This window comes from Myotis brandtii, unplaced genomic scaffold (assembly GCF_000412655.1).
Source record: "Myotis brandtii unplaced genomic scaffold, ASM41265v1 scaffold199, whole genome shotgun sequence".
NCBI lineage: Eukaryota > Metazoa > Chordata > Mammalia > Chiroptera > Vespertilionidae > Myotis > Myotis brandtii.
Window position 1 is genome coordinate 3006376 of NW_005357414.1, and position 13623 is coordinate 3019998.

General features: G+C 37.8%; 1 protein-coding gene across 2 annotated transcripts in view; it reads right to left on the reverse strand.

Annotated features, from left to right (window-relative positions):
* Window positions 1–13623, reverse strand: part of COL4A5 (collagen, type IV, alpha 5) — a 329573-nt gene that overhangs the window by 46375 nt on the left and 269575 nt on the right. For both annotated transcript variants that reach the window (XM_005865212.2, XM_005865213.2), the window contains exons 37-40: window positions 5915–6041; window positions 1805–1885; window positions 920–1018; window positions 337–387 (exon numbers count right to left, since the gene is read on the reverse strand). In XM_005865212.2, coding sequence (XP_005865274.1) covers window positions 337–387; window positions 920–1018; window positions 1805–1885; window positions 5915–6041 — 358 coding nt within the window. The remainder of the gene's footprint in view (window positions 1–336; window positions 388–919; window positions 1019–1804; window positions 1886–5914; window positions 6042–13623) is intronic.

Below are 13623 nucleotides of genomic sequence, written 5' to 3' on the forward strand. Positions count from 1 at the left end.
CCATGGGGGTAAGAGAGTGTTTAAAACTCTTTAAAAAAAATTAGTGAAATCTACCTCTTCCTACAAGTTTGCTTTCTTTCTTTATCATTTCTTCAGCATTTATTTATGAAGTTAATGAAAAGATATCTACATGTAAATTTCCTTAAGAACACATTTTTTATAGTACAACTCCTCATACTAAATTGTTAAGAACTGCTTTAAGATGTAACTCTAGCTTTGAGTTTTCTGGTTTTTTTTGCACATTTTATAACAATAAATTGTAGAGATGGAAAAATAAGTGTACTGTAGAATATTCTCTATTTATGGACTTATTTAGCATGTTTTATTAAAGTTTACCAGAAAGTCCTGGGAGTCCAGGGGGTCCTGGGATTCCAATGCCTGGTTGGCCTGTCAGAGGATAAACCAACAGCTCTCAAAGAGATAATAATAACTGAAACAAGACAGATTATCTTCTAACTATTTAGGTTTTTATTAACTGCTACAATGTAGATTATATAAACCATGCAGAAGTTTATTTCCAACAGGGGAACTATAATCCCAACATCAGAAAATTATATATACATATATTCTATTTGTGAATATATATATACACATACATATATATATATTCATATAAATGGGACATAGATTGCATAATAAAATGAGCTCATTCAAAGAACTTGTTAAAAGTTGGGTAGCTTCTTGACACAAAAAATGGGGCAAGAAAAGTTATGTTTTTCATAAGAGAGAAACAAGTTGATGGATAAATGTGAGGTCACATTCTCAGGATAGAATGGAATATAATTAGAATGGGAACTTGTGGTAGCTTAGAGGGCAAGAAAGAAGATATAATTTCATTGTGGGTAAAAAACAAAGGCAAAAGTTAAGGTAAACAAAAGGGGGAAATTAGAAAATTAAAAACAATGAAAAAATACAGTACCTGGTTCACCCTTCTGTCCAGCTGGTCCAGGAATACCATCTTGACCTGGTTTGCCTTTTTCACCTGGAGGCCCTGGTGGCCCAGGACGACCTCCACCACCTAAATAACATACTGGGAAGGTTACATCTATTTTCCCAATTCCCCTTTTCTTCCATATTCCCAATTTTTTTCCATACTAGCTTTAAATAATTCTATCCAAAAAAAACAAAAGAACCTCTGAGATACTCCTTTAAATTTATAAAATATTATGAAAAGAAGCCTAAAAAATAAAGGGTAAGTAATGTGAATAAGAAATAGTTTTATCATTTATTCATTACCCAAAATGTTTCAGTTTCTCATTTTAATCTATTTTTAGACTATCCAAGAAAATAAGGTGTGGGGCTAGGACACATTATAGGCCTTATATTGGGCCAAGGAAAGTGATTTGCTTTATAATTTAGTAAACAAATAAAAGCATTACTCCTTGCCATTGTAAAAACAAATCAGATTTTCTATCTGTTATAGGATACTTGAAATAACTCTCCCTGGAAAAAGTGAGCCTGAAAAATAAGGTCCTATGACAACAATTTTATGTAATTTAAAAAATATTTGTAGTTGATTTAGAGATAAAAGAAGAGAGAGGGAGAGAGAAATAGAAACATCAATAGGCTGCCTCCAGCGACCTCTTGGTACATGGGTCGATGCTCAACCACTGAGCAACACTGGCTGGGCAATTTAATGTAATTTTTATTGAGTTGTTCACTTTGTACCTAACAAACAGTGCTAAGTGAATGATCACCATTCCTTGTCTTGAAAATGTTCACAGCTCCCTGAAATGATTTGACTTTCCCAAAATGAACATGAGGCTTAGTTTTACAGAATATCAAACCCCCTTTTTATGCTTACCTATAGGACCAGGTTCTCCTGGAAGTCCAGGATTCCCAGGAGGACCCGTAATACCTTTTGATCCAGGAAGGCCGGGGGTTCCTAAAGTAAAGAGTTCGGTTTAATAAAAAAAGAAAAACTACATTTCTTTGAAAGCTACAATTTATAGTATTAGCATAGAAACAGTGAGGAATAGAAAGAAAACCTCCAAAGATGCTGGTGTTTGATGGTTCTTTTAATAAATTTACAATTTAAATTTATTTATCCAGAGGCTTTAATTATTATATATTCATAATAAAAATAATTACCACCATATTTAACTAGTAGAACTGGCAGGAGTCCATTGTATAGCTATATCAAAAAATTTAATCCATTCATCTATTGTTGAACATTTGGTCACATTTTAGCTATTATGGTTTTCTATTCTATTTAAGGAAACATGGACAACTTCCAGTTTTTGGCTATTTTGAATTATGCTGTTATGGATATTTCTGCATTGGTATTTTTGAAGGCATATGCCATTATTTATCTTGGGTAAATACCTAGATAGGAGTGTAAAAACTAAGTCAGAGAGTAGGTATGTGCTGACTATATATATATATCTCCTATCTAATAATAGACAAACATGGTAATTGACCGCACCTTTCCTACGCCTCCCATGGGCTATTCAGCATGATATGCAAATTAACCACCAACAAAGATGGCGGCTAATTTGCATACTGCAGGCAGGGCTGGAAACGCGTGATGCTGCCTGTGGGCCCCGGGCCCCGGACCCCTGACCCGGCAAGGTGGGGCCGGTAGCGCCCGACACTGCCTGGGGGATCCAGGCCTTGGATCTGTGACCTGGCAAGGGAGCAAAGCAGCGGAGAAGGGAGAGAGCCCAGGTGGCAGAGAAGGGAGGGAACCGAGGGCTAAGCGGCGAAGGGAGGGGGGGAGGCAGCAGAGAAGGGAGTGAAGCCCGCCTTGGTGGGCTTCACTCCCTTCTCTGCTTCACTGCAGTCTCGGGAAGCCCTATCTTACAGGATTCTTCCTGCAATGGGCCTCCAATATATATATATCCCAGCCAAACCATTTTCCATTCACTACAACATTTGGGAATTCCAGTTGCTCCAAATCCTTGTACAACATATGGTGATATCAGCTGCTTTAATAATAGGCATTCTGGTAGGAATGTAGTGCTAATTCATTGTGGTTTTAATTTACATTTCTCTGATGGTTAATGATATTGATCAACTTTTCATGTGCTGAGTAGCCATCCACATATCTTCTTTTATAAAATTTCTGTTTAAAGTTTTCCCCATTTAAAAAATACTGAACTGTACATCGTGTTAGTATTGAGTTATAGAAACTCTTTAAATATCCCAGAAATCAGTCATTTGTCAGATATATATTTTGCAAGTATTTTCTTCTGTGCTGGCTTCCTTATTCATTTTTTATGGTGTCTTTTGATGAAAAGAACAAAAGAACTCAGGTTCTTGAGGAGAAAAAAAAAACAGTGGTGCAATTGGATACCTGTATGGAAATAACAAACCTGGACCCCTACTTCACCCCATAAAAATATTTTTATTTGAGATAAACCATAAATTGAAATATAAAATCTTAAACATTAAACTTTGTAAAAAAATGAGAAGAATATTTCCATAAACTTGAGTATATAAATATTTCTTGAATAGGACACAAAAGCACTAAACTTGAAAGAAGATTGATAAATTGGACTTTATTAAATTTAACAAATTTTTTTCACCACACAACAGCATTAAGAGAATGAAAGGTAAATCTGAGACAGCAAGAATGTATTTTTTTTTAGCAAGAACATATTTGTAACATATATATCTGACACAAGACTCACATTTAAAATATGTAAAGAACTGCCTTAAATCTATAAGATAAAAGGCAAACCACCCAATGAAATATGAGGAAAAAGACTTGGAGCAGGAATCACTTCAAAATGATGCTACACAAATGAGCAATAAGTATATACAAAGATGTTAAATATTATCATTCATTAGGAAAATGTAAATTAAAACTTCAATGAGATACTTCTATATAACCACTAGAATATTGAAAATTAAAAAGACTGACAATACCAAGTCAGGCAAGGCTATGGCCAACTGGACATTTCACAAATAATAACCACTATATGATCATGGCAAGCACCAGGAGCCATCCATGGACATTTCATACATTGCAAGTATGGCTGTAATTTATAAAACTACTTTGGAAAACTGACACCATCTAATAAATTTAAATATCTACAGACTCTATGATTCAGTAATTCTATTACTAAGTTTTTGTCTAAGAGAAATGAGGACATATTGTATATCCACCAAAAACATGTCAAAGAATGTTAATAGTATCTTTTGAAGAAAGTTCCCTCTACTCTTCTATATTCATTCAACTGGTCTAATAATCTGTTCCAATATGAGATAGATTAAAAAGAGAAAATAACCAAATTTAGTTACATACATGTGTATGGGAACCCCACATATATGAGAGGTTCAGAGACTGAAAGATAAAATGAGGCATATGTGGCATCCTGAGCTAAGGAAGGAGGTAAGACAACTGAGACTTTAGAAGGGAGGAGGGTAATTTGCAGGATGATAATAAGAGCAGATTCTCAGTAATTACATATTTCTTCTGACCTATAATTAGGCCATAAAAAGTAATTTCTGGTAATAATCTTTATTATGGGCAAGGTCTCCAACTTAAATTCTTTAAGAGAGAAGTAAAAGTTTCTTGTGGGCCCACAGGGTCTCAGTGGCCTTCAGCTCAAAATAATCCATGCCAAGTGGCAAATCTTGGGGAGACTTGTTCTGAATCCCTTCAACTCCCAAAATGAAAACAACACAAAAATCCATCAACAGGAGAATGGGTAATTGATTACAGTATATTCTTCAATGGGATATTACAGAGCATTGTTAAAAACAAAAACAAAACACCTACTGAGGCATGCAATAAGATAAATGAATCTTATGGACATAATGTTGAGTGAAAGAAGCCAGACATAAGGATATATACTGTGTGATTCCATTTATATGAATTTCAAAAACAGGCAAAATTAATTGATGGTGATAGAAGTCATAGTAGTGGTTACTTGGGGGAGTGGGTTCACTGTGAAGAATGTGTAAACTTTATGGTATGAAGGAACAATTTCATAACTTGATATATATGGTGGATACAAGGATATATACATGGGTAAAAATTCATTTATATTCCTGTACACTTTACTGTATTTATGTTATCCTATATAATAAAAGGCTAATAAGCAAATCAACCAAAAAGCAGAATGACTGGTCGCTATGACATGCACTGACCACCAGGGGGAAGATGTTCAATGCAGGAGCAGCCCCCTGGTGATCAGTGTGTTCCCACAGGGAGAGCACCGCCCAGCCAGGAGCTGGGCTCATGGCTAGTGAGCACAGCAGCAGTGGCGGGAGCCTTTCCCGCCTCTGCCTCCACGGCAGCACTAAGGATGGCAGTTGGACATCCCCTGAGGGCTCCTGGACTGCAAGAGGGTGCAGGCCGGGCTGAGGGACCCCCCGAAGTGCACGAATTTCATGCACCAGGTCTCTAGTATTTCAATAAAAAGGTTAAGGAAAAGATAACTAAAGGCCAGTTCCACCTATGCCACTGTTAACCCAAAGTAAAGGGACTATAACAATCTAGTTCATGCTACCTTCTTGTCTATAATGCTAAGTCCTTTTGCTTGCACAACACAGTCCTTGTCATTTGAATGAATGGTATGATTGTTCATTCTACCAATAGCTACCCACTGTGTACCTGAGTACAGTCTAAGAGAAACAGCAGCATACTAAGGTTTGGCAATATACATTATCAATTACAAACATTGTAAGGCCTCTTAATTGATTTGTGGCCAACAGTCGAAGATTGGAAAATGATCCATCAAATAGTCCTATGTCCACAGGATATTGTTCTGCTGAGTTGGTAATTCTCATTTTATACAGAAAGAAATTTGGTCAAAGAAAAGTTAAAGAGCTAGTTCAAAATTATGTTGCTAGTCAGTAGCTGATTGGAAAATAGAATAAAAGCCTGCCAAATAAGTTGCTCTGTGATATAGGTTAGAGTAGATAAAGAAAGAGAGAATGAAGCATTTAAGAAAAAGAATATTACCAGGGAATCCAGGAAGGCCTGGTTGTCCTTTTGCTCCAGGAGTCCCTGGTAATCCAGGCAAACCAGTATCTCCCATAGAACCTTTGATACCAGGATTCCCTGGGTATCCAGGCAGACCAGGTTCACCCTAGAAATTTGAATAAAAAGATAAAACTAAAGTCTCCCCAGTACTTAGATTATATAATGACATAACAGTTATAGACCTTTTACTATGTGTCAGGCGCATTACTGAGTGATTTACATAAATTGCTTAATTTAATCATTTTAACAGCCCTTTGAGTTAGACTTTATCATATCTTATATAATAAAAGCCTAATATGCAAATCAACCAAACAGCAGAATGACCAGTGGAATGACCGGTCACTATGTCATGCACTGACCACCAGGGGAGAGACGCTCAATGCAGGAGCTGCCCCGAACCTGCAGGCCCCAGACCAGCCAAGGCGAGTGTTAGTGGGTTCCCCCCAGATTACCCCGCTGGTCTCCTCCCAGCTGTGGTAGCAGGGGGCAGGGCTGGCGAGTGGGCAGTGCCAGGCCAGCCAAGGTGGGGGCCCATGATCGCTCTGCTGGTCGCCCCACAGATCAGCCTTGATTGCCAGCCAGGCCTAGGGACCCTACTAAGAGTTCAACCAGGAGTTTGACCAGGAGGCAGGGCCAGTGGCAGCGATGGCAGGCAGCTGGGGGAAGGGAAGTGCCCCCAGTAGGCAGCCACTAGGGACCCTACCCAAGCACGAATTTCATGCACTGGGCCTCTAGTCCTTTTATAAATAAGAAAAGTGAATCTTGGAGATGTCAAGTGCTTAATGTTGCTAGTAAGTGCATTATTTTCATTAATCCTTAACAACACTACAAGAAATACTAGGTGTACCAGTTAATAATGCAGATTTTTTTCAATAGATGGAGTTACACATATGTTGATATATATGCGATTTGATATGTATGCTATTTTGTTATATTGACAACAAGCTTCAAAACTTCATATGTCCAATTTGCAGAAGGTGTTAACATCATAGATATTTTTAGACTTAAATATGTCTAATTTCATGCCAAAAAAAAGAGCATTTGCCAGAAGTTTTAATTCATTACTTTATTTTGAAGAAAAGTGCTGCTGAATACTTCGGGAAGCTTATGGTGAACATGCTCCATCTCAAGATACTTGTGAATGCTGGTTTAAATGCTTTGAAAGTGATGATTTCAATGTGAAAGACAAAGACGTCCAAGTGAACCGAAAAAGTTTGAAGACCAATAATTACAAGCATTATTGGATGAAGATGCGTGTCAAACTCAAAATCAACTTGCAGAAAGATTCAACATTGCTCAGCAAACAATTTCCGATTGTTTACAAGCAATGGGAAATATTTTAAAGGAAGGAAAATGGGTGCCACATCCACTGAACATAAGACAAATGGAAAACCGAAAAGTCATCAGGAAAATGTTGCTTCAATGGCATGAAAGAAAGTCTTTTTTTGCATCGAATTGTGACTGGCGATGAAAAGTGGATTTATTTTGAGAATCCCAAATGCACAAAATCATGGGTTGATACAGGTCAACCATCAGCATCCACTGCAAGGCCAAATCACTTTGGAAAGAAGACAATGCTCTGCATTTGGTGGGATCAGGAAGGTGTGGTGTATTATGAGCTTCTAAAACCAGGTGAAACTGTTAATACTGATCACTACTGACAACAAATAATCAATTTGAACCATGAAATGACCAGAAAATTCCAGAAGACACGGGCAAATAATTTTGCTTCATGATGACACACCATCACACACTTCAAAACCAGTTAAAGACACGTTAAAAGATCTTGCCTGGGAAGTATTAACCCACCCACCATATTTACCAGACCTTGCTTCTTCAGATTACCACTTGTTCTGATCGATGGCACACGCACTTTCTGCGCAGCACTTCAAAATGTACGAAGAAGTGGAAAATTGGGTCTCTGAATGGTTTGCCTCAAAACAAGAAAAGTTCTATTGGGACGGTATCCACAAATTACCTGAAAGATGGGGGAATGTGTAGCTTGCGATGGACATTACTTTGAATAAAGCACTTTTGATGTTTCTCTTGAAATTATTGTGTTTTCTTTGATTACAAAATCTGCTATTATTAACTGGTACACTTGGTATACTGTTATTATCCCCATTTTACAGTGATTCAGCTGGTAAGTGGTGGAATTTGGATGGATTTGGATCAAAAGAGTCTGATTTCAGAACTTGTGATAATCATCCCTAGTATGCTACAATAAAATTAACTGCTTAGAATAAGCATGTCAAACAAAGATACAGTAGATTCTACTGCAAAAGTTTAATTTCATTTTAACATTCAGAGGTCTATCAATTCTTTAGTGGACATCTCAAATCCCATTTTCTCCATGAAACCTACCAAGACAAAGAGAGCTTACCCTAAGAATTTAGTTCAGGGTTTTATTTTGTCACACCTATAATGGTTTTCATATACATGTCTTCACTCTTCAATTACATTGAAAATGTCTTTGGGGTCAGGGACAATTTATGTATAACCACTTTTGTTCAATGAACATTTGCATTAAGTTTTCTCTTAATGGAGCCTTAGAAAAATTCATACCCACTTTCACAAATTAAGACAAAATTTTCCCAATAACAATGAGAACATATTTCATAACTTTATATTTACAACTATCACAGTGTTCACTGCTCTGCTCATGAGGATTGTGGCCTATCCAACAAAATGTTAGTGTGCAACATCATCTGCTGAATACTTCCTTCTTAATTTAGCACTTATGCTTGTCTAGGCAAATAAGATCATTTATTTGTGACTCAATTGTTTTTGCATTATAGTAAAAGTCTTTTCAACTAATGCCTTTTACAACCAATTTAAAAATAATTAAAAGTCTTGGGATATGAATATATATACGTTTGTATAAACCTTTATAAATCAAATGTCAGCACAGTTTTACACACATAATAGGTATACAATTAAATTTTGTATTGGATTGGTTCCATCTTAGGTATTTACACACAGAAAAGCTTTGAATAAAATATCATTATTCTTGTTATTTATGAACCAAAGACATTTATATGCCAAAATAAAATACAAGAAGAAAATTCATATATTCTGCTAATGGTAAACCTGAAAGGCAAAGTACTATATGGTAAAGTACTATATGTTAAGTTCTACAAATAACCCAATCTATAATTTCAACCAGCACATGTTACCCAATACAGTTCTTATCACTACCCCATGGCCTTAATACTTTAAACCAAGTAAACTGTAAAAAAAAAAGTAAATATTTTACCAGGGATTCTGAAAAGGACTCAATTTGCTAGTTTAAATTTTATCTAAACTTTTATTATTCATATATGGTTTCAGAGAAAACAATGAGCTTCAAAAAAAAGGTAAGCAAGAAGAGATAAAACAGAGCACTCAGAGAATCAACAAACTGGCCAGGAATCCTATAAATCACTCTGAAAAGGGGAAATTATGGTTTACTTACATTTCTAGCAAAGGCCAGACATTACTTGAATACACTTAAACCACAATTATGTACATTTGTTCTTCAGGCTTTTATAATAGACATATAACATTATATTAGTTCAGAAGTACAACATAATGATTAGTTATTTCTATACATTTGAAAAATGATCATCTATCTAGTTAACATCTATCACCTTACATAGTTACAAAATTTTTTGTTCTTGTGATGAAAACATTTAAGATTAGCTCTATCAACTTTCAATATACAAAAGAGTATTATTAATTATGGACACCATGCTGTACATTACATCCCATGGTATTTATTTTAAAGCTAGAAGTTTATAATTTTAAAATTTTATTTTTGCCCTAGTTGGTTTAGCTCAGTGGATTGAACGTTGGCCTGTGGACCTAAGGGTCCCGGGCTCCATTCTGGTCAAGGGCACATACCGCAGTTGCAGGCTCCTCCCCATCCCGGGCCGTGGTCAGGGCGCATGCCGGAGGCAACCAATGGATGTGTTTCTCTCACATTGATACCTCTCTGTCTTTCCCTCTCTCATCCACTCTCTCTAAAAATCAATGGAAAATATCCTCAAATGAGGATTTAAAAAATGTATTCTTCAATTACAGTTTATTTTCAGTATCATTTTGTTTTAAGTTTTAGGTGTACAGCACAAAGGTTAGAGAAGTGTATATTTTACAAAGTGATTACCCTGATATTTCAAGTACCCACCAGGCACCATACATATTTATTACAATATTACTGACTATATTTTTATGCTGTACTTTATATAATCATTTGTAACTACAAAATTTGTACTTCTGAGCCCCTTCCTCCTTTTCATCCAGTCCCCTAAAGCCCCTCTCTTTTGAAAACCATCACTCTGTTCTCTGTATCTATGAGTCTACTTTTACTTTTTAATTCCCTTCACCCATTTTGCCCATCCCCCTCTGCACCCTCCCACTTTTGGCAATTACTAATCTTTTGGTATATCCATCAGCTGTTTTATTCTTGTTGTTTTCCTTTTATTTATTTATTCTTTTAGATTCCATGTATAAGTGAGATCACATGGTATTTGTCTTTCTCTGTCTGACTTATTTAACTTAGAAAATGCCTTCAATGTCCATCTATATTTTCTCAAATGGCAAGATTTCTCTCTTTTTTATGGCTCAATAATGTGATATATAATTTACATATGTATATCATTTTCTTTATCCATTCATCCATCAATAGACATTTAATTTGCTTTCATAACTTGACTATTGTAAATAATGCTGCATTGAACATGGGAGTGCATTTATCTTTTCAGGTTAGCTTTTTTTTTTCTTATCAGTACTCAGAAGTGATATTGCAGAATCATATGGTAGTTCTATTTTTAATTTTTTGAGGACCGTCCATACTCTTTTCCACAGGGTCAGTAGATATTTATATCTGTCAAAAACATCCATGGAGTCCTTTTGTGTATGAAAAAAGGTTCATGAAATTTGGTCCTGTCCAAACCATTCACGCTTGGAAAATGTCCCTGGGTTCAAATAGCCCACATTTCTTTCCACTTTGGGTTTACAGAATTAATACATAAAAATACTGTAATGTTTAATTGGTCCAATAATTATCCTCTGGCTGTATTTCCAATTATAACCCTTTTTTCCTCAGTAGCTTAAGTGATAAAAAAAAAAAAACATGGGGTCAGGTAGATGGGTCTGGTTTCAAACCTTGCAGGAGACTGGGGTTTATATTAACCATGGTACAAAGGTCTCCACAGATGTTTTTGAATAGGAAAAAATTTCAGTGAGAAATTTACTTTTCTTGCATAATTGCTCTGGCTAACACTTCCAGTACTATCTACACTAATAAAAGACAAAGATGCTAATTGACCACACCTTCGCTATGCCCACCAGCCAATCAGAAGAGTATGCAAATTAACCCAACAAAGAAGGCAGTTAATTTGCATACACAGCAGCCCAGCGAAGACTGAAGACAGTGTAGAAGGAAGCCAAGCACTGTAGAAGGGAGCCAAGCGGCAGAGAAGGGAACGGATTGGAGGTAGCAGAGACGGGAGCGGAGCTGAGGCAGCGGACACGGGAGGGAGCGAAGTGGCGGAGAAGGGAGAGAGTGAGGCGGCAGACACAGGAGGGAGGCAAAGCAGAGGACATGGGAGGGAGCCGAGGCAGTGGGGAAGGGAGGGAGCCAAGGTGGCAGGGAAGGGAGGGAGCCAAGGCAGTGGAAAAGGGAGGGAACGAAGCAGCGGAGAAGGGAGAGAGCCAAGGCAGCAGAGAAGGGAGGGAGCCAAGGAGGTGGAGATGGGAGGGAGCCGAGGGTGAAGCGGTGAAGGGAGGGAGCCAGGAAGCGGAGAAGGTGGGCTTCGCTCCCTTCTCTGCTTCACTCTAGTCTCAGGAAGCCCTATTCTTGCAGGAATAGGCCCGAGGAAGCCCTATTCTTGCAGGAATCTTCCTGCAACGGGTCTCTAGTGTTTAATAGGAGTGATTAGAATGTGCACCCACCCTTGTTTTTTTTTCTCTCCCCGATCTTATAGTAAAAGCTTTAAGTCTTTTGCCATTGACTATGATATTAGCTGTGGGATTTTCATAGCTATGGCTTTAATTATGTTCAGGTAGTCTCCTACTGTTACTAGTTTGGTGTTTGTTTGATTTTTAATCCTCACCAGAGAAGATGGTTATTGATTTTAGGGAGAGGAAAGGAGAAAGAGAGAAACAAAAAGAGAGAGAGAGACATTGATGTGATACAGGAACATCCATTTGGTTGCTTCCCATCCTCCCCCTGACCAGGGATGGAACCTGAAACCTATGTATGTGCCCTGACAGGGAATCAAACCTTCAACCTTTTGGTGTATGGGACAATGCTCCAACCAACTGAGCCACAGAGCCAGGGCTAGCCCTCTCATTTCACAGATAAATACTAAGTAATTGTGCTTTATAATTTTAAAAGTTTTTTTTAATCTAATTGAAGCCCCACAATAACTCTGTAAAAAAGGTAAAATAATTATTCTATTTCTATTTTCAAATAGATTTTACTGGCAAAATAATGGAGATACAAAATAAGTAAGTGACTTACAAGGTACTCAAGACTCACATTTCTGCATACTGATTTCTTTTCAACGTGTTTTTTTTTTTACTGTACTACATTAATTATACCATTTGACTAATAGGAAAAATACTCTCATAACTATGACATATTTAAAATAAAGTCCTCATCTGACCTTTTACCACTAACCTTATTTCTTTTTTCTTTTATTTTTTCCATCACCATTTATCCCCTCTATGCCTTCTTATTTCTTAACAACTCAATAATTATAGGTTTTTATTGTGCTTACCACCTCCCAATCATACTATTATGTTTCCTGAAAATTTTATTCTACTCCTTCTTTATTATACACTAGTAGCCCGGTGCACGAAATTTGTGCACATTAAAAGGGAATTAATTGCCCTAACCGGTTTGGCTCAATGGACAGAGCATTGGCCTGCAGACTCAAGGGTCCTGGGTTCGATTCCGGTCAAGGGCATGTACCTTGGTTGTGGGCACATCCCCAGTGGGGAGTGTGCAGGAGGCAGCTGATCGATGTTTCTCTCTCGTCGATGTTTCTAACTCTCTATCCCTCTCCCTTCCTCTCTGTAAAAAATCAATAAAAAATATTTTTTTAAAAAGGGAATTAATTAGCAGAGATATTTTAATATTGCTATTTGCCCTTTCTCTATAATAGAAGTCTGAGAGATGAAAGGAAATTAGTAAAATGTATATGAAAATCTTCCTCCTGTCAGAGTCTGGGGAACGCTGTGGGAACCAGAGTCAAGTCCCCACCCACCCGCATGCACCTCCAAATCGCGCGAGACCCAGGCCCAGCCAGCCCCACCCCCATTGGGCGATATACAGACCCAGCTGGCCCCACCCCTGTCAAGCCCCACCAGGTGGGGGGCACAGCCTCAGGTCACCTAACCTGACGCCGAGATGGGGGGAGCGGCCTGAGTCCCCTGTCAAGCCCCGCATGGCATGGGGCATGGCCTCATGTCCCCTGGCCCAGTGCTGGGGCAGGGGGCACAGCCTGAGGTCCCCTGTCAAGCCCCACCAGGGAAGCCGGAATCCCTGCCTCTGCTGTGGGTGCAGCATCTTGACCATTATAGTGTGATGGTCAATTTGCATATTCCCTCTTTATTAGATAAGATTAGCTGTCAGTGTGACAAATTGTTAGCTTCATCCTCTCCTCTCCTCTCCTCTCCTCTCCTCTCCTCTCCTCTCCTCA